General features: G+C 40.9%; 1 protein-coding gene across 4 annotated transcripts in view; it reads right to left on the reverse strand.

Moving 5' to 3' along the window:
- Positions 1 to 25,801, reverse strand: part of MICAL3 (microtubule associated monooxygenase, calponin and LIM domain containing 3) — a 162,967-nt gene that overhangs the window by 62,081 nt on the left and 75,085 nt on the right. For 3 of the 4 annotated variants that reach the window (XM_048301418.1, XM_048301417.1, XM_048301415.1), the window contains 3 exons: positions 11,485 to 11,671; positions 8,443 to 8,531; positions 7,231 to 7,318 (listed from right to left, as the gene is read on the reverse strand). In XM_048301418.1, the coding sequence (XP_048157375.1) occupies positions 7,231 to 7,318; positions 8,443 to 8,531; positions 11,485 to 11,671 (364 nt within the window). Of the gene's footprint in view, positions 1 to 7,230; positions 7,319 to 8,442; positions 8,532 to 11,484; positions 11,672 to 12,292; positions 12,401 to 14,975; positions 15,084 to 17,578; positions 17,684 to 19,526; positions 19,584 to 21,675; positions 21,772 to 25,801 lie in introns of all 4 variants that reach the window. The other variant, XM_048301414.1, reaches the window with a different exon arrangement.

The following is a 25,801-nucleotide window of genomic DNA, read 5'->3' on the forward strand; positions in this document are numbered from 1 at the left end:
TGAGGCTGTTTGAGTGGTACATCAAAATGACATTTCTAGTTCATGCACCAGCATATGATGTCTTACACTGAATGCTGATGGCTCCTCCTCAGAACTGAAGGCCCATCTTAACCTCAAAACTGGCACTGCTTAACACAGCAATGAAAAATTAAAGGCATAAAGCAAAGGCATAAAGCAATTACCTTCCTCCAAAGAAGGAAATTTTACAGACATGACAGAAGTGGTTTGTGGTTTTAGTTCTGGGACTACCATTTAATGTAACTACTCTGGCCAAATATCGTTCACAATCAAACTTTCAAAAGTCAGCTGCTGTTACAAGCTTTTAGCTGCTGCTGGTGCAGCACGAAGCACAAGAAGCATGTGAGGAAAAAATACAGAACAAGTCCCTAATGTAGACTAACCCAATATATTTTTGAGAACAGGAAAATGAAGCTCAGAACTATGATCCAGGTCTGTTTGTCATGGTGAGAACATCACAGAATAGGCTCTCAATGGCCTGAGGAAGGCAGGTCACCTCCTCGTGTGCAGTTCTCCTCAGAAAAGACAACAGTCCAGCTAGAACAAGAGACACAGGATTTGGCTACAAAACTTAGTATTTACCCATTTTCTGTCTTTTCATCACAACAAAACATGCCCCCACTGCAGCAGATCTACAGCAAGAGGAGGAACCAGAGCCTGTCAAGACTCTTATCTGTCACACTACGTGTCCCTGTTCCCCCGTGGCTGTGACTGCCTTGCTCACAGAGTGAGACAAAGACCTCCGGCCTGCAGCAAAGCACACAAAACCACCTCCTAAAGACACCAAAATCTGTGAAACCACAATGCTGAGAGCACATGTACCGAAAGTCAGCTTTGCCAAAGCAGTAGAATACCTAGCAAGCAGGTCCTCAGCAGGTTTTCTACAGCAAAGTCATGCTGTCTGTGCAATGTGTGCCCTGCACTCCGAGCTAACCACAGTGTAAAAGCAAAATTGAAAAAAACACCCACCATAATCCAGAAAGAACCTGAAAAGTAATACTTTGCAGCGACAGATGGCACATGCCATGGAGCTCCCCAAATGGCTGTTGTGTTTGAGCTTGCTAGATCTATTCATTCCACTGTCCCCCAATTCTGTATCCCCTGCAGCATCCCTCACCTGGAACCAGAGGAGGGACAAGGGGGAGGACAAAGAAAAACTCAGAAACCTGAAGTTTGTTTGGAATTTATTCCCTTGAACATTTCACACAGTTGAACAAAAAATATCTCAATTTCACAGCAACAGGGAAACCACGTGTTACATAATTCAGAGACACACACACCCAAAACAAAAACAGGTTGAAAACAACTGCATAAATCAAAGTCTTCAAAGGGACTATACAGTGGAGACATGAAGCCTTTCTGAGCACTAAATCATCTCACTTGAACATTATCTGTCACTGAACTTATTGTATGCTCAGTCCCTCCTTTACTCTGAGGGAAACAATCTCAAAATAGTATTACTCAGATTCCACTTCTCAAAAAACCAGACATTTTAATTCTGCAATTAAAAGAAAAAACAATCCAACTCCTTCACACAAACTTAATGCTATTTTTCTAAGACACAAAAACATTCAATAAAGCTCTTAAAGTGCCCAGAAAAATTCATATCACCCTTTGGAATATACACATACAAACAACAAATATTCCAGTGGCACAAGTCTACAGGTCTGAAAGCTAGAGAGAGGAAGAGTTGGGAGCCTCGTTACTCCCCAGAAAAAGTGTTCTTAGCAGGATCCAGCCACGAGCACAAACTCAGCACATTGTTATTTTGGATATATCCTTCTCAGTCCTCAAAATGTTTTTCAGGATTTTTCAGTGAAACTCCATCAGGTCAGCTGCATCTCCTACTCTTAAGAACAAATAACCTTCCCATCAGGCCTTTTTCTTTCCAAATTTTCTTCAAATAGCTGATCCTTTAGCATTCTCCTTCCCTTTATGCCAAAGCCACTCAAATCCTGATAAGAACACTGAAAAGGAACATGATGGACTGGGAACAGTCAAGCACTTATCCTAACAGATTCCTGGCTTGTTATTGAGGGATGATTCACTGGGCACTGAACCCTGGTTCTAATCGGGCAACCCGTACACTCTCCTCAGCTTCCAAAAATACTGGCTCTGGTTCTTAAGTTTGTATTGTAAGTGTTCCAGAGAAAAATCAATCTTCCATCAGATCTCTCTGCAGCTGAACAATACTCCAATAAAAGGGGTCAGTATCATGTGCCATGTCCTGCTAAACACACCACCACGGCTCCTCTAAACAGGTTAGACAATATTCAAGGCACGCTAGTAGAGGAAATAGCTTTCATCCCTATTTGGTGGTGCATCCTGAATTAAGACTGTTTTCCTTTTTGTTTTTTTACTTTTGGCAGGGAAAAGAGTGGGATATGTTTGTAAATGTTCAGTGGTTTAAAATGAAGGCACCTCAAACTGAATGTCATGTCACAGAATTTGTTTGCTGTTATCTTCTGTAATTTAATGCTTAAACCAGACCAAATTAAAACAAGAACAAAACCCAAAGGTGAGTAATAATGAAAAGAAGTGACCAAGTAGAGGATTTCATGAAGATGTTTGTTTGCACAGCAAACAGTATTGCTTTGAGCTAAATCATTTTCACAAGTAAGGCATGTTCAGTGTATGCAGAAGGGTGAAGAGGTAATGCTTCTGAACAATAGAGGCAATGTTTATGAACAAGAAGCTTATTCCTAAACAGAAATATATATTTGTATTTTTTCAGACACAAAAGTTGAATTGTGTACAAATAATATTGGATACATTAAAAAATATTCCTTATACTTGTACAGACACTTAAGATCCTTTTGCAAATGTGGCTCAGATAATTTAGTTCAAAATTTAATTTACTTTACATGACATTTAGAGGAAACAGCCACTCTTTCCTAGCTGTCCCAGTCAGCTAAAGAACTTCCTCATGTATATTGCTCGCTATATACAACAGTACTTGCTTAGGGGTCTACTGTTAAGGGCTTTGCTCTGAATATTTCTCCCTGAAAACACTTAAGGCACATCCATAGGAGGATTTTAACTTTTCAGATTGCATGCCTATACAATATACACTATATATTTATGTGGCATTAAAGCAAAAGTCCTAGTACCTCTACTTTGTATTGCATTTGCCAGTTTTTCATACTATCGCTTATATTTGATTTCTTAATCTCTCACAGGTCAAGTAACTACAGCAAAAGATCACATGACTTGCCTTTTATTGCTGTGCAAGTATGAGTTTCCCTAGGCAGTCTTTCCTTTATGAACTTCCTACTGCTGATAGGGACAGAAATGCATTATTGTGAAAACACGAGCCTGAAATGGGAAATATTTTACAACAAAACATTGCTGGCTAACATCACCCCAAGGAGCATATCATAAAGCTGATAGGGGTAAAGACTGTTCCAAGTCCATCTGTTAAGAAAGAGCTGAAAACTCGGAAATATATTCTTACAGACCTTTAGAACAAACAGAAGAACAGCATTTGCATTAAAAGCACATTAAAACCATATAAAGTACTGTAAATAATATTCAAAAAAAAAAAATCCAAGACACAGCAGTTACAGATTATCAAAGGGAGAGACAGTTGAAAAGCAAAAAATTTTTGTTTGTTTTTTTTCTTGGCAATAGCAGCATTTTGGCACAAAGGCAAATGCAGAAGATAGAGAAAAACAGGCAGACAAGGTACAGAGAAAGTTACAGAATCTACCACAAGCATGCCACAGTTGAGCGGGACCAAAAGCACCGTAAGAGCTGTCCCCAACTTCCCCTTCCCAGAGAGAATGGCAGCCACTGCCCAAAAGCTTGTTGCCACTTCCCACACCGAAGGGTTCCAGGAGCCAGCGTGGCTCCAGGGCAGCAGCCACGCGGGCTCCCTGCAAACCCCTCACAAAGAGGGTGACTCCAGCTGACTGCTGAACAAACCTCAACTTGCTGATCACAGACTGTGCCCTGCAGCTATGGCTGGACAAGGCACAGACAGGACACACCAAATGCCAGCTAGGGCTGTGGCCACCCAGGGAGGGGCTGACACCCTTGAGCAAAGTTAATACATGCCAACCAGGTTAGTGACACAGCACAAGAAGGGGCTTCTTGTGACCAATCTCACCTCACCTGACTAAACCTGCTGATGGCTAGTTTGTGGTTGAATGTATTTTAAGCATTAAGCTGGCTAAAAAAGATTTGGTGGTATAGCAAAGGGGGCAGTGAACGTAGGGAGAAAGCCCACGCAATTTACATCCATTTGGGATTTCATGACAACTAAAAAGCAGGCCTTGCATGAGCCACCACAAAGCTCCCTGAAACAAGCACTTTTGGTAACTCAGGGCTGAATTTAACTCTCAGGTATAAAATTTAAAAATGGCTGGCTTTTTATATATTCCATAATGGATGTTACTGTTGTGCACCTTCCCTTTGCCTTCTCAGCTATCTTTACATGTCCACCAAGTATCAAACCTGAGCATGTTACACACTTTTCTGTTTTTAATTAATCCTTTTAGGGGCAACTTACACTCCACACCAAGATCTACCTCACTACCAAGGATAGCTCAGACCTCAGGGCTTGAAATTGCTATTGCCAAATTCCATTTGGTGGCACTTGCCCTAAAGGAAGTAAAACACTTTCAGATGTATGACCTGTACTAGGTGAGTCACCAGATGGGTGAAGTGAAGGCTTGGAAACAGCTCTGCCTCGTCTCCCTCTCAGATGGGTTTTTGCTCAAGGTATTTGTCTAGTTTACAGTGAAAGCTTGCAAGAAAGCATATACACAAATAGTTTAAATTCAGGAGTTACACTGAGATGTAATCTTACAGACTCCTTTTAATTATTTAGGAATAATATCCTGTTGTTCCACTGCATAGCTAAGCTTTTAATTCAAAAAGGTTTGTTTTGTTTTTTCAAACCATAAATAACTGTAAAACCCAGCTTTCCTGACCTACCCACCCAGCAAGAACAGGAGCTGAAGGTAGGCACCTCTAGGACATGACTGCTACTCTAACAGAGAACTGACCTGCCTTTAATGCCACTGTGGCTTGTTTTTAAAGTACATTCCAATCAACTTCCTCCTGCTTCTTAACCATTGCTAAGTCAGTACTTCCAAGATATACTTCAATCATACTGCACAAAGAAAACGAAACTCGGCCACTAATGGTGTTTCTTTAGCACAAGAGGCACTGCTCACCTCTCCTACCACTGAGTGTACTTCTGCTATGCACACACAAGAATGCACCACAACACACTGCCTGAAACATGACCCAGCTAAGCTGAGGATGGTCCTGATGCACTTTGGGCACTGCAAGGGGCAAAGCTTTAAAAGGTCCAAAAGCCCTAAACATAATGCTACAGTTATACACTGCTTTAAACAAGCAGAAAGCAAACAGAAGGAGCCCTAGATTTCAAGTTTTGCCATTAGACAAAATGGTGTCTGTTCCATCTTAGCCCTCTGGAAGTACTACAGTGCTTCTACAGGATGGTGCCACCACTACAGAAGGACACGTCTGATTTATAGCTGACTTATATCTGGTTTACAGAAGTTTATCACAAACTGTGCTCTAGTGTTTGCTCTACTGAGTGATCATTTAGGTGCTACTTGCTGAATGTTCCTTTGTAAAAGTAATTAAATTTGATTTGCTGGAAGGCCTAAATCAAAGGAGATTTTCTGCCAGCAGTTGCTGTGATAAACTAACTGATAAATGTAATTAAAATCTCCTTCCAATTCTCATCACCTACAGCTTCACTCCACGAAATACCTTATTCTCACATCGGTTGCCTGTGCATCAATAAATATTTTTTCTATTCATCTTTGTTTTTTGTAGCTTGGAGCATATTCTTAAAGTTTTTTCACTTCCAGAGAAAGAAATTTTAACTCTATCCAGTTATGCAAAAAATGCTGCAGTTAACGCATCTGTCCATAGCATTTTGCAAATATCATTCTTCCCTACCTTCTTCCCTTTTCTCACTTTTGCCATATGGAAATTACACACATACAGAAGAGGAAATCTTGAAAGTAACTACACTCCAAGAATCAACTGCACACACTAAGAATAAATTTCTGTCAGACTGCATTCAGTTACAATCTTACAATCTACAAGAAACACTTGTAGAATACTATAAAGTCAAAGAACACCATGATTTTTATTTGCTCCTGTGTTGTCAAGGTCCTCTCAAATGGCACTATGAAAACATTCTTTTCTCAAAGTACTGCTCTGAGTATGTTCTCTTTTCTAAAAGCAGCTGATTTAGTTTATCCAGAGTCTTACAGAGCAAGTACTAGAAATTAATATTTCTTCCTTTTTCTGACATCATGAAATGAGCACTTGGGGGCTGGGCAAACGAGCATTTGTAGCACAGACACTTCTCTCGTGTTAGAAGGAATTAGAACTTCAAGTTAAAAGGAAAAACTATGTCACAGTAAGACACACACATTCACCACCCCATTCCCAAAGCCACGGCCAGGAGCAGCACAGATGCTGGCAGAGGGAAGAGCACCATGACCTGCCAGCACCACGAAATTCAAGGGGTTTAAGGAATCCAATCCCATTAGCTGTCAGACACCCAGAATTCCAAAGGAGGCACAATCCAAAGATAATGGGATCTTTCCCATTCAAGTACCAGATTAATGAAGAGAAGCTTGGGAGAACGAGAAACCACACCCAGAATTCAGGAAAACACAGAAATCCAGTTTGTGAGCTATTCCAGTGCTTCAGAAAAACTTTTAATTTCACGAACACTGAGCTGCACACATTACAGGGCTCTTTTACCTGGGCTGACCCAGAGGAGACCCTCAACTGAGCATCTGTGTTTTCCTGGAATTTTTTCAAATAATGTCCTTGAAAGAACTGAGAACATCTAGGCCCCAAAGCCACAGCGCAAAATCATATATTGAGATTTCCACGTAACACACAAAATTCACATGGCACTGCAAAAACCAAACGAGTTACACAGCTCAAAGTTGGGTCACATGAATGCTTACTGGTCAGCAGGCTGCCCACAGAATTCCCCTAGGATCTGCCCGAGAACTTCTGACTGGACATAGAGAAAGGGAACCCCAAATGCCAGCAGCTGACACATGAAAAAGGAGTCCAGAGGGTTCTGGGCTACGTGGTGCCCAATGGAGGAGACTGTGCTGTGCAGGCGCTGGCTCACCACCCTAACTCTGCCCACGAGGCCGAGCGAGTACTGCACCACCCTGCTAAAGAAGGAAGCGGAGCTACCTGGGGCCCTCTCTGCTGAGGCGGGGATGCTGTTGGCCCGTCCGCTCCCATCGCTGGCCATGGCGTCCTGCAGAGGTCCCTTGGTGTCCTGGAAGAACGTGGGGCAAGTTAAATTCACGTTAAAATTGAGATTGCTGTATGTACTGAACATGCTGAGCTAGGAAGGCATCCAGCTTGCAATTGAGATACCCCGCAACCATCACATAAGGCAAGGGCTGGAAAACAAGCATGTTCCTTCTCAATCTGAGGCTTTATTAAAGCTCTGAAAAACAAACTGGATATCCAAGAAAGTCAAAGCAGTAACATCTCTCAAAAGTCTGCTCCTCTGGGAAATATAACAGGTACCATTTTAAGGGTTTATTTTTGGCAGGAAGGATGGCACATATTGGGATGGATCCATCATCCTTCCAAAAAGGAGTACAGCTTCAGCTTGTACTAATAAAACCTGTGAATCAGGCAGAAGGACAGGCACCACTGCTAGCACAAAGGAAAATAAAATTTAAGGGAGAAGGACAGTTTGCAGCATGCAAGCTTAACAGAACTTAAGAAACCAGCATGTAGCTTGCTCAGTGTATGCAGAAATACTGAAAAGGGGCTTGAGGAGAAAAATTAAGTGCCTTGGATTGTAATGACAAAAGCTGAGGGACTTTTCTGTATTACACAGTGTCTCTTCATCCTGTATTTACAGCACAAATGCTTCTATTATGATAGTATAGGAAAGGGGATATTCTGTCTTTTCATGCAGGCTCCTGTTAACACACAGCAAACTTTCAGAAATGAAGGCATGTGATCTTCAAAGCTTATGCAAGTGGGGTAGAACTTTATGTTTCAAGGGAAATGCAAACAATTTGTTTCATCTTAAGTAAAACCACAGAGAAACAAAGCAAAACCAGAACTGGTAACATTATTCATTTAGTCTCAGCACAGACTGAGAAAGTATTTCAGCTGACAAGAAAAACAAATCAAAATTCTGTTTTGAATGGGATAATACATCATTTTATAATAAGTACCATGAAAAGAGTAATACTAAGCAGAGGAATTGCTTTTAAATAAAATTTGGTTGAACTCCAAGCTTTCATGATACATAAAGCAACTAAATGCACTCTGAATTTTTCTCCTTTCTGAAAAAACCCCAAACCATCACACATACTTTCCCAATGTTAAGAATCAAAATCTATTAACACAGCACATTAGATGAAAATAATGAGTTACCTTTCCTGACAGAGGACCCACTGCTGGCCTCTTCCTCTGAGCATAACCAGAGACTCGGTAACAGTAGTGAGGTTTACAGTAGAATTTACCTGCAGATAAAACACAAATGATGGTCAGCAACAGGAACACAGGAATTTAGCACACTGTAACTGTGCATCTCACTGCAACTTATTTTCTGCTGCTACTCCCGTTGCTCCCTGTAATTTCTTCACTATATGCAGAGGCAAACACTGGCTGAAGTTTTAGCTCCAGCCCTGCTCTCTCCCCTTTTAACTAGCCTCCTTTCCATTGGGTGCCTGACAGCCATTTAGTTGAAAATCCTATCAAACACCAAAGCAAAGCTGTGAGGCTTGTGTGGTATCACATGCTAACAATGCGGCAGTGTGTGAGGAACAAAGAAATCATCACATGAAAAGCTGGCAGAAGCACTTTTGGAAAAAGCAAGAATGAATACAACCAGCAGAGGAAAGTGGGAGAGGACAGTGTTAACTCCCAAAGAACCATCTCTCAAAATGCACAGTGGCTACTTGTAGAAAGGACAATGATTCATTTTCACAAATAAGACCTTTTGTAATCCTACTGGTTTTACTAGCACCCCAGAAGTGTAGAGAGGTTTCTCACTGGTATCTGAGCACTGTCAGGAAGACAAAGCAGCATTAGCAATACTGTAATACAAGTACTACTAGTACCAATAAAAGCAGCAACCTGATGCCTCATAATTATCTTCCACTGTACCTTTGCCAGTGTATCCTGCTTGGCACATGCAGCCAGTAACATCCTCCACTGCTACCCATTCCTAGAGCTTTGCTAATGCATTCCCAACATATATTCTGACCTCTGCCTCTTCCTCTAGTTTCTCTGTGCTGATACTTGCACAATGCTTTATGATGGAAAAGTGACAAACATCTTTCTAGAAATCTTTTCTTCAATAAGTATTTCTTACTATTTACTCTTACCAAAACCTGCTTTTTGAGATTGTCTGAAATGAGCAACAACTGAAAAGCTCTTACACAAAAATTCTCAGACTCTGAAGCCTAAAACCAGACACCGACTACAGAAGGCTGCAGAATGCTTATCAGCCCAAACAGCTAGATGAACAGCAACAATGTGTGCACAGCTTTTTTTTTTATATTTCCTCTCAAAGAAAACTCAGAAAGAAATATAAGCTACATTTTCACAATGCTTACATTAGATAGGATACCACAGATTTCTGTTTAGCCATATCTGCTTCACACACACCCACACCTGTTAGGCACGTAATATTTAAGAATCAATGCTATAAGCCTGCTGAAACTCCAAGCTTTGTGTTTGCTTCACTAAAAACTATCTGGCCATGACTGCACACACAACTTGCTTGCAGAGGGAATCACTAAAAATCTGGTGGTAGAAACTGTTTCAGCCCATAATGTTTCAGCTGACAGAGGAGCTCAGTCTGTTACCACTTAACATACAGTCAGATATTCAGTTACTGGTGAATGCCCAAAATAACAGCAGGGCTCAAAAAAAGGTTTTCTCCAACTCTGATTTCTGACAAAGATGTTACTTTTATATGTTGATTTCAAAATGACCACTGGCCCCTTTAAACTTGCATGCCAAGTCTGCTGACCTTCCGGACAAGCAATAAAGGGGTTTCTATTCCTCATCGGGAGTCTGGTTTGATCATTCTAAGTTTCCTCAACTCTTCACAACCCAGCAAGTCCATTACTTAAAGTCATTACATAATGCATCACGAATACACAATTTTAGCTCTTTTTGCCCCTTAACCCAGATGGTGTTTCCACAGCCATTTTTTAACCCAGTATATACTAAAAAATTCTTCCTAGTTACACTTCCTAGTTATCTACCTAGTGGATACCTATCAATTTCAATCTGCAGTAGAATACCTTGGGATGTCATCCTGTGACTTCAATTCAAAATTTTTACCTCATCTTTGCCTCCATCAGTGGGGAAAACTACTGGTACACTTTTTTCCTGTTATTTTGTTTGCTACACAATCATGTCTGAAGTAGAATCCTAACTTGTCACTAGTTTCACACCATTTTGTACTTATTTTCCTACTGAGTTGGGATTAAAGATAGGCAGCTGTGGAAGGAAATAAACGCATATCTGTGGATGTGAATCAACATTTACCTCAAATACTTTCTCATACATTTTATTCAGAAACTGTGATGTTTTTGTCAATCAATCACTGCTCAAGCAAAGACTGCAATACATAGCTACTCTTAGAAGGAGATCACAAGTGATGGATGATTTTAAATTATTACTTTCAATATGCACACTTTGTTGATAGACTGAGTTTCACCTGCTATCATATTGTCTGGTTTCTCAGACTCGTAGGGTATGTCTGAAGTTTCCCTTAATTCTTAGCATGTTAGATGCTGTTAATTGAGGCACCAGCAAGTTTTGTAATCATAGTCTTTCCTCCTTAGTCTCTCAGATACAGAAAATGAGTCATTACTAAATCTTCAGTAACTACTGCAAAAACACTCTAACACTGACTTACCTCTATTCAACTTTGAGGTTCCATTTTTTTCTATATAAACAGAACTTAGCTTGTAATGACCTATTATCACAGCCCCTGATTATAAAGTTCCTATTTTATTACATCTAAAATAAACATACAGAGTTGGACAGTTGTGGTACCTTCAAGAAGAACGAGCTGACTGCATTTATCTCCAACCTGCTATTTTCTCTTAACTGGTATTAAACACTCAGGAGTTTTATTTAAATACTGTCAAATGAGGAGAGTAAAAGGTCTAGCCCTCAAACTCAGCCTGTAGAGCTTTTTAAAAACTCCAGCTATTATTTGTTTCCCTGCATTCTAGCAGCTGTTATGATGTTACATTAATTCCTACGACCTCGGCTGCTTTGCTGCCAGCATGACCTGGCCACAGGAAACCCACGCAGTTCCAACAGTTTGAGAGATGCTGTCTTGGGAACGGAAGTTACTCTCTTCCCTAACTCACCAAATAATTTTTAAGCAACGAAAGAGCCTCCCCAGGAGTGTGAAGAGACTTGTGAGCAGAAGGCCCTTTCCCTCACCGTCCTCGATGTCGTAGGCGTAGGACGACAGGCGCAGGGTGGTGGCGCAGTACTCGCACTTGAAGCAGCTGCGGTGGAAGAACTTGCCCTCAGCACTGAGCCTCTCCATCACATAGACCCGCTTGCGGCAGAAGTAACACACGTCGCTGCCTCCCAGGTTCTGGGGGAACTCCTTCTTCAGCGAGCCCTGGACAGAAACAAGCATGGCTGAATTTGTGTATGTCCAGCCTCACCGAGGTCACACGGTCATGTTTTCTTCTCATTTACGTGGTGGATACGGGAGCACCTGGATGCTGCTGCAGTTCTCGGACACAGCTCACGGTTTTAACCAGGACACCAAAAACTAACCTTGTTGTCCAGGAAAAAGGGTCCTAGGATGCCATGCCTACATATATCAGGAGTAAAACAAGTTCTGGGTAGATAAGTGGACACCAGTACTACTAATGATGACCTTGAAACCAGTGTCTTAAGGAGGTATATGAAGAAAGGCAAAACTATTACAACATCCTCAAACAGCAATTCTTAGACCTACAGTATCAAAACCAGTGTCTCCTCCAGAAAGCAGCAGTACAGAAGTGTTAGGAACAGCTTCTCAATTATGCACCACCTTTGGACGCTGGCATTAGATTAAAATATTTGGCAAAGAAAATGAGGACAAGAGTGAGGGTGGATGGAGAAAGGGAAACAAAAATCTCTCACAAAGCTACGACAGATTCCATCAGTGGTGTAACAACTGGACACTCACAAAACTTCAGATCTACACAACATCTAATCACAAACACGCGTCATCGCCGGCACATCGTCTTACCAGTTCCTTCTTGTCTAGAAGGGTTTTGGGCTGCTCTTTCCTTTGAAGCTGATTGGCTATCTGCTCAGCCAATGAGCTCACTCCGCCTGTGTACATCTTTATATACTTCTACCAGATGGGTTGAATAAAACAAGAGTGATGTGAGAAAAGAAAAAAAGAGTCAAATTAAAAAAAATAACTGGAATGATGATAGGTTAGGTGGTGAAAAGGTGCAGAGAGGTCAAATCATGCCAAGACAGTGGACAATATGAAGTGACAAGTAGTAATAACAAAGCCAGTGTCATCAGAAATCACCAGTACAGTCCAGGATCACCTGTAGGAACGGACAGGAAGGCTTGCATTTTGCATTTTTAAGTGTCCTAGAAATACTATGATGATGAAGGGAGCAGATCTTGTTTTTACCTGTGGGGTATTTTACCCCTGGAAACTTGAGTATAGACACTTCTAAAAGATGAGGCTAAATATAGGTTAAGACTTTAGGTTCAGGTAAAATTGACATCAGAAACAAAGATCTTTTAGAAGACATGTTACAAAGTCTATGCAACATGCTGATTACAAAAGTGTATTTGTATGCTTTGCACCTGGACAGAATTAATTTACAGAGCATTCACAGCGCAGGGAGAAGTCCTTAACTAAAGAACTCACGGTGATTCAAAAATATTAATTCTTCCAGTGCTAAAAGTACACAGAAGTTTATATGCGAAAAGATGGAAGAGCCTCATCCAATGCATTAAAGCCATACCTGCATACATCTGGAACGTATATTTGTTCAACCCTGAACACGGCTTTATGACTTGGCTTTTCTCCATCACGGGCACAGACTGACTCCATAACTCTGGATATCTAAAAACCCTCCAGTATTTTCAGCAGTCCAAGCAAGCTGGCTGTTACCTTAGATGGTACCAAGTGAGTGTCTGCAAGCCAAGTTCATTGCTGCAGGAGCGGAGGAAGTGTTTTTCACAGGAAACACAACCGTTGGCAGCAATTACATGGTTAAGAAAATGAGGTGGTTACATCCATGTTAGCTCAATCACACTGCAAATGCCATGGATTTGACTCAGAGCAGCAAAGAGCACGCCAAGCAACTTCCCTTTTCCAGATTAAGCAGCATTAGGAACGTTTCTAGCTGGAGCCTTAGCTAATACAGGATCAGAGAGTCACTCAGCTTCTAGCAAGTGTGAAATGCCAAGGATAACAAAAGGAAAGGACTACAGCTGTATCTTAAAACCCCCTTTACTTTATAGCAGAACTTGCTTGAAGCACAGTAGTTATTTCCCACAACTAAAAACTAATTTAATATGTGGTTATTAGCCTTTTAGGAATGTTTAAAACCTTCACAAGTTCAGACATGAGAACAGCAGGAAGCACCACAAAAACTGAAATTCACCACAGAATGGGTACTGCTTTGGGGAAAAAGATTATGAAAAAGGAGTGCTCAGCCAGAGATTACTGCTGCTGTCAACTACAGTCCTAATTCCTTAAGCTCTTTGTCACTGCAGTAATGAGGGTTTATTTCCACCAAGAATTTATACCTGTCTACTGATTCCATTCCAAGAGGCATAGCACTTGCAGTATTTCTATATGCAAGAAATAACAAATGATTTGTCTTTCAGAGTTTTCCAGGCTTCATGTGTGCACATACGTATGTGCAGAGTTGCTTTTCAATGACACATATCTTGTCAAACATTACATTTAAGATGCTGCTCGCTTCTAAACTTTTCTTCAGCATTGATTTTTAACTGGCAATCATAATAATTTGGCCAAGAGTTTTCCATTTCCTCTGAACGACTAGAGACCTTTGAGGCTTTTAAAGTTTTCTTAAAAGAGAGATCAAGCACTTCCATGGGAAAATCGTCCTTATAGCTGAACCAGGTTTCCCCGATCAAGTTTTGCTTTGAAACCTTCAACTGCAGATCCTTCAGGATGTTTAAATTTCTGCCAGCACATATGAAATTCCATGCTCAAAAAATGAATATGTTAATATTAACTCACAGTACCTTGGACTATTTGGTGTGAGAAATTTACTTGCTGAATTTTTCATTCGGGGCTGTGCGTTTCTGATTTGTTTTGCTTTTTGACTATATATCACATCTGGCCTAATTATGGATATTAAGTGAAGCATTTTATCTTTCTTCCCATGGTCAAAAGTCTTCAAGACATACAATGTTCTGCAACATTTTCAAGAGGAGGAAAAGAACTTGCTCCAGATTAGGTCAAATCAAGTTCCTGCTGTTTATGTAGGAAAACAGTAACTAGTTCAAATTCTCGGTGATTTTCCAAAAAGCCAAAGTACTTTTTATTTCACGCTGTCCAGTAACCATATACACACACACACATTCTGCTGTTTGGCCCAAACCTTCAACAAAAGCAGCAAGCAAAGCCAGAAAGCTTCACTGCAAAGCCAGAAGGACCATCAGTGCTCAAAACCCCTGGTTTGAGTGTGAGATGCACCACAAACTTCTCATGGACACCGAGTGTTAAAAACATTTCATTTCAAACTGCTTTATTGGCTGCCAACAACCGAGCTGTGCCAGGCACGGGGGCTGCCTCTGGCTTCTCGCTTGAGCACGAGTATGCACAGAGGTTCTGCAGGTGAAGCAGTGCCAGCCTGGCCGTGGCCCGGGGCGTGTCCTTGGCAAGCAAAGGCAGCTGAGTGCAGCTGGAACGCTCAGGCAAGGGCTACCTGTCGGAGAGAGTCGGATGAGGGTGAGGAAGGGCGATTGGAAGAGCGGAGGCTAAGGGAGAGCTCCCACTGGTCAACAAAGAATCGGCGAGACGGTTCCGTCTCGGGCTAGAACATAAAATAGACATCAACACAATCATACGTGTTCTCCTCCAAGAGAGGAGAGAAAATGAAAAGAAACCCCCAACCCAGGCCTTTCTGGCTACCAGCAAGAACAACTTTTTAAAGACTCTTACAGGAAAACTTAGAGAAAAATACCCAGTGTATCTTTACTTTCTCCCTAGCGAGGCAGAGTAGTTATTCTTAATTTGCTCTTTATTAGGTTTTACGTTATTCAGGACCATTTGGAAGCAGTCACCTACTTCCACAGATGTCCAACCTCCTGTAACCCAACAAACTCAGCCACTGGCAAAGACCCCAAATCAATTTCCTCTGCTCCTTCTGTATCTCCCATTGTTCTCTATTACTGGCCCAAGGCACTAGGATCATCTTTCAGGCCGTGTGAGACCTCTTCTACATTTTAACTGTATAAACCAAAAGTCTGCTCTCCTGGGGGATAGAAGAGAAAGAAGTTAGCTTGTATGTATTTCCAGTGATTAACAGCAAATTTCCAACCTAAAATTTACTCTAAGCAGATTAGAAACACCGATCCAAAAAAGAATGAATCAATATAAAATAATCTTCTGATCTTGATCATCAAAGGACAAAGAATAAATCACAGACTGAGAACCTGCATCCTTCTGAAACTGGTTCCTCGCAGGAGGACCCAAAATTTGGTCTTCTAATACCCCCTTGTCATTACCTCTATGGATGATTATGCCCATCTCCCAGGAAATACTTCATGTAAATAAGAAAAAAACAAAACTTGGAAGTATCAGACAAACAGCACTGGCAGAAATTGTGCATTCCTAAAGATTATAGTCTGTTAAGAAAAAAAATATGCATATTACAAATAACTGGCTTTCTTTGAAAAATAAATTATGGTTTTAGTTATAAAATGGAAAACTAAATGTCATGTAACTGCACAACCCATGAAAACAGCTACTTCTAGCCCCCTGGAATAGGCTAACCTCAAGATTAAATTTACTGAGCAAAATGCAAAAGAGCTTGGCTTTCACAATTTCCCCAATTTATGGAAATATAATTGTTCATACAAAAATTTTCTGTACATCAACATTTAATCAAGTTTCTTCTCTGAAAATGTCTTAGGTTGCTAAGACTTCTCTCTCTTACTATATTTCTTGTTTTCTTCCCTTAAATCCCACATCATAATCCATCATTGCTTGCACTGTTCCAACATCTGTTTCCTCTTTTTCCTCTCTGCCCTACCCACTTTATGCTTTACTTTTTGTTCTCAGTCTCTCCTCCTTTTCAATTCTGCACAATACAGAAATTAGACTATTTCAAAAGTAAATTCTATATTTGCATCAAAATGCTGTAATCTTTTACACCCTCAGAAGGAGCTTAATATTGCCAGAGAGCACCACAAAAGGTATAAGCAACATGTTTTGGTCTAGACCTTCATTTCTGTATCATTGTTTCAAGTGAATAAGGAAATACACACAAGCATTAAGGACCATGCTCGAGCTATTAAAAGTCATGGCACCCATTAACAAAGAGGTGCCACTATGTTTAAAGTAGTCTTCTTACCCAGGCCTTCATAGCTTGTCCCCAAAATTTCAAATCTAGCCAAAGGTTAGCTGTTCCTTCTTGGAGAACAGCTTCTGTGATTTTAACCATCAGAAAAAGATGGCATCCTAAAACCCCTAGCAATGGGAAGTGACCTAGATGTCACAAAATTCTTTTTAGTAGGGCTTGCAAAAGTTATGCCCACCAGCAAAAGTTCTGGGACTGTTCATGCTCCAGCTCAAGAAGACAGCTTGATTTGGGATGGTTAACTCAAAACAGTAAGTTATGAAAAGAATCACTTCTGTAGATGGTGCTTTCCAAAAAGCACTCTGCAGTTTGCCAAGCACTGCTGAAGATAACTGAAAACAGAGATAGGGGCGAGCAACCAAAGAAACCACAGCTCAAACTGGCATGCTCCCATATCCCAAAGACAACACACTGGAGAGAAAATTAAGCACAAAACCAAACCAAACCAAAAGTGTACACCGGAATCAAAGACAATCTGCACAAACTGCCAGCTCTGCCATTGGAAACAATTCCACAGGAAGTATGGACACAAGAGCAGTACTACAGAGCCAGGAATTATGCTTGGAAAATGTGAATATTCTTGCTTCTAGAGGCAAGTAAAATTTGTGAGCAACTGACTGCTAAATGACCACTGTGAGATGACTTGATCTAGAGCCCAGCTGGTTTTCAGCATTTACTCTGAGAAGTCAAGAGGCTGCTTTTTCCTTCATTGTTTGTATTTTGTTTTGAGGAACAGAAAGGGTCACTCACCAAACAAGGAGACAGCTAAGAACTGGCAAGTCAATTACAGACACTACACAATATAGTCTTGACAGCTGTTTTAACCACAAGACTGTAGAGCAGTGGTCATCATCTTTTGGTGATTTTTTTCTCTCTCTGACCCCAGATTTCACCTGTACCCAGAATCCCACTGCTGCAGGACACCAGATAGGCAGGGCTGTAGTCACCTGATGCCTCAGTGCACGTCTGGACTCCAGGAGGGCAGCCAGCTGACATGCCCTTTGCTCTACATTCATGGGCACTTGGTCATGAGAAAATAAACGAGGAGATCTCTGCGAGACGAGGAAGGAGGCAGGAAGTAAACAAACCAGCACAAAAAGGAAGAGACACCAAAATGCCAGCCAAAAGGTAGGACATCCACATGCACAACAGTAACAGAAGCTCTCATGTGAAGACTGGGGTTTCTTTCCCCAGTATCTACTGTCCTAATGAAGTGCTACACTTTGACCCTGGAGGGCAAGAAAAAACAGTTGAATTAATTGTTATTCACAACTCTCCCTAGGACTCCTGCAGCCAAAATCAAACAAGCACACAGCCTCTCTCTCTGGCATTACCATCAAAAAAAAATTTTAAAATGTGGCTTTATCATGCACAAAGAGCCTTATTTGTCAGTTTAGTTCCTCATGGTTCTCCCTTCTCAAGGGTTTCATTTAAATATCTAAACCTGTACTTCTTTGTTTCTTAGATTTTGTGTACAGAAACACATTTTAGGGTAATATACTTCAGGTCTCACAGAGAAAGAATTAATTTTTTAAAGATGGTGGTATATGTGAAGTAAATACTCTACATGCCAAAGAGAGCATGTTTAATGAGCCTGTCTAAATAAAGCAAAGAACAGCAAAATCAAACACTCACAGAAGCTGCCAGTTTTACTTATGCAACTTCACTGTCCTACTTGTTCTTATTGCACTACCATGTCAATACACCCCAGGCACAATATTTGACACCTCTGCTATTCTGGTCTTTCATATCAATGCTCCTAAACTGTTGTGTGGTGCATTTGGTGACATGAAAAAAGACCCGGCAGGTGGCCTGCTGTACAAGGCAGGAATATCACTGTAGTATCACAGAGTCTTCAGCTAATTTGTTTGTGGAGTACAGAAGTAACTGGACCAGGAACTACAAACATGTGCATCAAGAAATTTGAGGTTTGATCTGTCAAGATTGCCAGGGTGCTGCTCTGTATTGCTAATTGTCCTCCAATGCAGAACAGAAAATCGGGTTCACATCCAGTTTACAAGAAACACTTTTCCCATTCAGATGCCTTAATAATATTCTCTACTTTCAAGCTGCTTTCCGTTCCACCTACTCCTTCCTACTGGATCATTTTCACTAAAACTGGGGCCTATTATAAAGCTGTGGGCTTCTGTGTCATTGCAGACACACGTATCCATTTTCTACTGCCTGTCAGAAAACATTCGGCCCACAAGAGGCTTTTGTTAGAACACATTCTGGAAGTTGCAACAGTTTTATTGCTGCCTCCCATTTATGACTTAATTCATTCAAAGCCTGCACTGGAATGTCAATTAATTTGTCAATATGAATTCAAATCAACCAGTCCTTTTGAGTGCCTATCTTTTCTTTTCCCATGCTTCTGTATAATACTGAACCATTCAGACAGACTGTTGAATATTTCGTTGTTAAGAAGGCTTCAAAGTCTCTATACTAAATAATGCCTCATCATTTTTCCTTTTACTTTGGCCCGTAGGAGGCAAGATGGAATGCCAGTTGCTCAACCATCCAGAAAGCAAGCAGTGAACACAATGCAACCATGTTCGCATGAATTAGCACAAAACATAACTCTTCTTGTTCTGCCACAGCCACAGCATACTTCACTAAAGAGGTGTAAGAGAAAAAGAAGAATGACAAGAGCTCAAGTGCTAGACCTAGGGCAAAATAAAAGCATATAGCAAACTGCTGATGAAGGCTTGTTATGCATTTATGTGGATATCACACAGGAAGAATCACTCCTGACTGACTCTCAGCAGTTCCAGCGTGTTAACAGCAGCATTAGGATAAGTGTGATCACCACCCCCTATATTTGCCCTCTGGATTGCACACACCCACCACAGCTTTGTGTCATCAGCACCCATGCCATTTGTTCATGCTCTTTACCCTTTCCTGTCTGGGACTCTGCTCCCCGGGACAGCTGCCACCAGGTTCCCTGAATCTCTGCAGGCAACAAATGATGAGCTTAAAAACAATCACAGACCAACTTCCTAATCAAAACACACTGTATCTGATTTTTCTTATGATGCAGGCAGAAAAGAAGCCATAATAACAGCAGGATAGTTTATTAAGATTATTCTAAAACTGGCAATAAGAAGTCAGCTCCTGTAGGGAATTTTTTTAAAAAGTATATATTCATATTAGGTCAATAAACAACAATATAGTACTACAACGTAATCAAATTAGTGCAATAAAGATAGTAAGCCACTCAGTATAACTCATATGGTGATGTTAGTTCAAAGGAAGGAGATGGAAAATTTAAAAGAAGTGGCAGAATAAATGCATTAGAAGAGAAGAATTATAGCTTTTAAAAGACATCAGTGTAACACGGACACAGATCCATCTGACTTGCTATGAGGCCTCGGCCAAGACAAGCTTGGGGAAACAAAAATCATTCCTAAGGAAAAAGAATGCCTCCAAAAGCAGATCACTCAACTGAGTGCAACATCAGTTCTGTAGCACAGAGGGTAAAAATTCCTGAGTTAAAAGAAGGAAAACTTCTACAGGACACAACACAGAAAATGGTCAAAATACACTCGGCAGTAGCTGGCTTTCACGACTGAACTAGGCAACCAAAAAGACACAGGTCAAACAAACACTTGGAGAGGAGACAGAAGGAAAATATAGAGCTACCAGATCCTTAGCGAGTGAAAACTAATTTCTCTACACGGAAAATGAATCCCACACTATAGATTAGAAAGTAAAACTCAGCACTTAACTGCCTCAGTTCCTCTACCTGGAAGCTTGGGGAAAAACCTTTCTTCTCTCATATAATGTATCCAACAACATTTTCAAAGGATTTTGACATGAGGAAGGCACCTAGCTATCACATCATCTGATACCATTACACTGCAGTTTAAATGCAGGTTGTGCTAATGAAAAGGGCTTTCCTCACCCATTCTACCTAGATGTCCACTGTGTACCTTTCTAATGAAGTATGCTGATCACAGTGTGGCAGAAAACCAACCCCCTTTTTTGTTGGGACAGTTTCGAATGGGATCACTAGGCAGACCTGATCTGTCCTGCAGACACCACAGAGGCAGCAAAGAATGTGTGTCCTGGAGGCTGACAATAATTACACCAGATAAACTGCAACGTGTAATTACAATTCTAGAAGTCACAGCAATAAGGCAAGTCCAACTTTCTGCCAAAGTATAAAACTTGTCTACTCTGCTAAAAGGTAATACTCCTTTAGAGTTTATAGGTATACAAGAGCTCAGCAAAGAGCTCCACCTCTGGGGAAATTCATTTGTACAATCCTTACACGATGTCATGACAGCTCTATGGAACTGCAACTGCCTTTTCAGGACCTCTAGTTCAGGATTGATCAAGAAGTAGATTTGAAAGTAGGAAAATGAAACAAATAACTTAAAAGGATACAACTCAAAGAAACACAATGACAATATACAAGAAGACAGAAATATTAAAGGGTTTCAGGTAATATTTAACTGGGACAACAGATACATGTGCACAAACATCTGGATGCACATTTACACACTGTGCTCAGAACAGCTCTCACTGCTCCAGGTTCAAAGTCAGACAGACTCAACACAAACGCTTGTGAGACAAGAGCCTGGTGTAGGAGAAACAGAAGGACCACAGTGGACATGTGCAAGCCACTACAATACTCAAAAAACACTTCATAGAAGCAATCCTAAAAAGTTACATGGATACAAGGGCAAATTTTCAGTCACACCTATTTAAACAGAGAGTGGAGATGGAACAAAGTTTAATTTTCTTTCCCTGCATTACTCCAAACATTTCATTTCTACTTTGCTGCATCTCAAAACTGAAAAAGGCTACTGCAATTAAAAATTTGCCTACAGCAAAATCTCAAGAGTCTCCAGTGGAGACTCTTCATGCTTCCAGTGAGCTAGTGCTGCCCTATCTTCCTAACCTAACAGGTTGAGAAAGCCCTATCAGCATCTGAAAGAAAATTGGAAATGTATTTGTAAATAAGCTATTTGGTAACTGATCCAGTCACTGGTACAAGCAGCAATGAAGAGAAAGGGACAGAGCATGCAGAGGGAATCACCTGCTGCCTGGGATACGGTGGAGAGGAAGATGGAGTGGAAGAAGAGAGCATGATCACTTTTTTGGGGCAGGTCCGAGAACGTTCCTTATGCCTCATCTTTTTTTAAAACAGAAAAAGAAAAAAAAAATCATAATAATAGTAGAAAAGAGGTAACATTACCAGTGGTTTGGTGAGACAGGCCAGAATGCATGAACTGAGACCATGATCCTAGGCTCACACCTTTCTCAAATGAACTAAAGCCACGGTGTATCTGAAGCTGAGAGACCCAAGGTCTTATCCAGAGCCACATGATCACATTTGACAGGCAGCAAACACAGACTTGTATCACTCAGCAATTACACCAACAGCTTCTGAGTCAAGGTCTTACAAGCAGTTAAAGGCAAAACTTGGAACTCCCCATACTGCTCTCCTTGCTTCATGAAAAATTACTTATTGCTGTGCCTTGCAATGCTTAAAAATATCCATCCCATTGACCTAATTACTCTCGCTTGCAGCTCATTAGTAATACAATTCACAGTGTTCTGCTCCCAGCTTCAGATCCCTCCTCTTTAACTTACAGACATTACACCATCTCAGGCAAGCTAAAATGTACTATATTCTACTAGAACAGAAATCCAGCTGGTTTATAGATAAATGTAGCTGTATCTAATAGTCTGCATATTACACAGCGCACTTACATGTCCTCAATTTAACACACCAGAAAACATGTCCTTCTAGTGCTGTACCTCCTTACTATGCAGTCTTTTCTCCACCATTTCTGGCTTATTAATGTGTCCTCTGCCTGATTTTTCCTTTTAAGTTCTCACCAGAGCATATCTGGAAATGGTTGCACTGGGGAAAAAACAAAATGCTGTGTACCCAAAGCCACTGTTAGGTAAGTCTCAAAAAAACTGCATGTGGTATAAGGATATTACAGATGTTTATTACAGCCCTTGCAGATGAGCTGGCACTAACATCTGTTTGGGTGCTCTCTTCCTTTTCAACAAAACAAATAAATAATACACTCCTCTATCTCAAACAGATGTTACAAGCAGCTTAAACTAAAGCGTAAGACTTTGCACTGCAGTGGATGAGGAACATTTATATGCTGTTTCAAAGGCTTAGCTATGAAGTCACTAATTTCTAACTGAAAGCATGGCAACATTCTCAACCATAGAGCTGCTCATGGATTTTCATCTGTCCAGGCCAAGTTTGCATTTCAAATGTCAAAATTTTCACAAACTTGCTTATTTCTGCAAGGCAGATCTCAGAATATAATATTGTACGAATGCATGAAACGTGATCAGTCAGTCCTCCAGTAGAATGTATTTCTGAGCATGCAAAGAAAAGGATAACTATAGGAAAGCAGAAAATAATCAACAGATTTAAGTAAAAATTTAAGGTAAAAAAGCAGTATTTGCAGAAATCATTGGTGTTTTAAGTTCTCTCCTGTTGAGGTTTCAACTCTTGCTGTCTGTGGTCATCTCTTATCTTCAAAAAACACAGTTCCAACAAAATTATCGCAAAGTTTGTACTACTGCTCTTTATCACTTTAGGGAATGATCTCAAAAGAATAAGCAGCAGATCTCCAAAGGCAGAAAAGATGTGCACCAAAAGACATAGGATCTTCATCTTACAGCTACCTTTGTAGACATCAAACATGAGTTAAGCTTATGTATTACACGCACAAGTTGTTGCTGACAGGAGACCTCTGGAACTATAGCAGAAGACTGCCGAAGGCTATATGCTGAGAGTCTGGAAATCAAGGGCAAAATTCCATTTCAAAGGCTTGTCTCTCACACCATGCCCAGTCAGATCCTCTTCTGGATAGACCATATGGCTCTCAATGGCTTCATGATCCCAGATGAGATGCTCTTTCCCAAAAGCAGCCAGCATGGCTCAGAAAGCAACAGAGCACATGATGGAAGATGTTCTTATACAAGCAGGCATTGGTTTGAGGAGACCAACCACCACACCATGAAACACAATCCAGCCTTTTTAGGTGGTAATACCATCATATAAAAAAATTACAGACATTTGCACTGTGCACATTCACTTCACAATATCTTCGTGCATTAGTAGATGCTGCTGCGGTGCACGTAAGAACACAAAACCCATTTTGGCAACGCAGGTCAACAACTTCAAAGTGTAACTCAATAAATCCAACTTTATAATCCAATTCACAAGGGATGCAGGCCATACTGTATCCTGTGAACGCTGTGAGGAGCAGATGGGTGAGGTTTTTAACCCCCCTGAAAAGGCAAGACCTTCCAAAGAGCAAGAAAGACAGCATTAAAGGTCTTGTGAAAGTAAAAACTGCTTCCGAATAGATTCTGCCAGGATTTCACTCTTTCTAGGAATTCTGGCTTAGTAAGCCACCCCTACCCCACCTATACAACACACAGAGGAATCCTGCCTTACAAGCTCACTGCTCACCTCATACCTCTTAATTAAGTCAAGGTCAATAGTGAGATTCCAGATTTAAACTGATAAGCAAGTACAGCTAAGGAATTCCATCTGACAGGCACTAGCAGGCAATATGCAAATTTCCCATCAACACTGTGGGTCCAACCCAGACCATTTCCTTTGCAACTCTCTTCCTTGCAAACACTCTGATGCTTTTTCAGTATACTTTCCTCTTCTATGCAGTTTCCAAAAGACAGGAAGAACCAAACCTGTCAATAACTGCCTTTCTCCCAAAGAGAGGATCTCAGCTTCATTTTGCCAGCTAGTAAGAACATTAGGCAACCTGTGGTTTCTCTCAGTAACACATCAACTCTTTGTCCCCTCAGGAGCTACTCTTCTCCTCTTCAAAGCACTCTCCATTAGAAGGTATTTGCTATGTGATATATTCAGTCAGCAGCAGAAGTTTCTGCTCATGAACTTCAACACCTGTGCCAAAAGAGAAACCTTCCCAAAAGCTTCATGAACAGCTCTTTTAGCAAACATACATCCGCCCCAAAGAACTTGTCAGAAGCAATACTAATCCTTTACAGCATGTGCAGTGACAGGTACTGGTACTCAGCAGCACCTCCCTGGAGGCAGTCTGGCACCCAGGGATGAGCTATAAAGCCACATTGCCCAATGTCACCACAGAAGGCCAGTCCAGTACCATCAAAAGGTGCAGTCTCACAGCTTTCAGGTTCTGCCAGAACCAGAAATCTCAGCAGCCAGGCCAAGGTACTGCTTCAGCAACAACTTCTGCGGGAGGGGTTTCTGTCCAGGCTTGGCAAAGCTGGCTGCTTGGCTCAGTGGTCTCAGCTGGTCTTTGTTCAGTCAAGAACAAATGACTCTGCGCAGGTCCATGGCTTTTGAATGAAGGCAACCCATGTTCTTCCCTTCCCCAGGCCAACTGCAAGGAACCTTCGGAACAGGGACCCTATCAACTGGGGTTTTGAGCCTACAGTACCCTGCAGATTTTGCATCCGTGAGACCCGGTTTTATACTGTTTCATTACAAAAGCACTGCAAATCCTGCAAGAAATCTGGACCCAGGAATCAATCATCTTCTGCTGACACAGTAAAGTCAATCAAGGAAAGATCATCTCCATGTGTAATCTTGAGAGGGAAATCATCCACATAAGGCAATCACTGCCAGGGTTGAATAAGATAATTTAAATCCTCTGAAAGTAAAACTGTTACAGAAAGATTTTTCAAAGATATGCCCTAAATTGCTTCCTATACAGAGATGCTATTGAAGTCAAGGGAGAGCAGAAGGATTTTCTCTTCCCTTTTAAAAATTTTTTTTAAGTTGTGTAGCGCAAGTACAAACAAGAACAAACAAAAACAACAAACTGCTCTCTGGTGAGGAGAACAACCCTCTTAATAAAAGCAGGAAATAAAAATTTATCCTTTTTTTCTATCAATGACAAAAGGATGACAATAAGAACTTTTGTGTTTCACTATAAATGCTTAATTATAAAGCCTTCATAAAGTTTCAGTAACAAGTTCAAATATAAATCTCAAGGGTGCAGGAATGTGGTATTTTCCAAGTGCTAAAACACAAAACTTCATTTGTTTGAACAGAGAGAGACAGCAGTGCAATCCAGTTTTCCTTTTTCCAGGAGGTACTATAAGCAGCGCTCATCAACTCACTCAATATTGTACAGCTTTTTTGCATCAGGTTTCTTTTTCCCCCCTTGCTGAGT

Source organism: Corvus hawaiiensis, chromosome 4 (assembly GCF_020740725.1).
Source record: "Corvus hawaiiensis isolate bCorHaw1 chromosome 4, bCorHaw1.pri.cur, whole genome shotgun sequence".
In the NCBI taxonomy this organism is placed as follows: domain Eukaryota; kingdom Metazoa; phylum Chordata; class Aves; order Passeriformes; family Corvidae; genus Corvus; species Corvus hawaiiensis.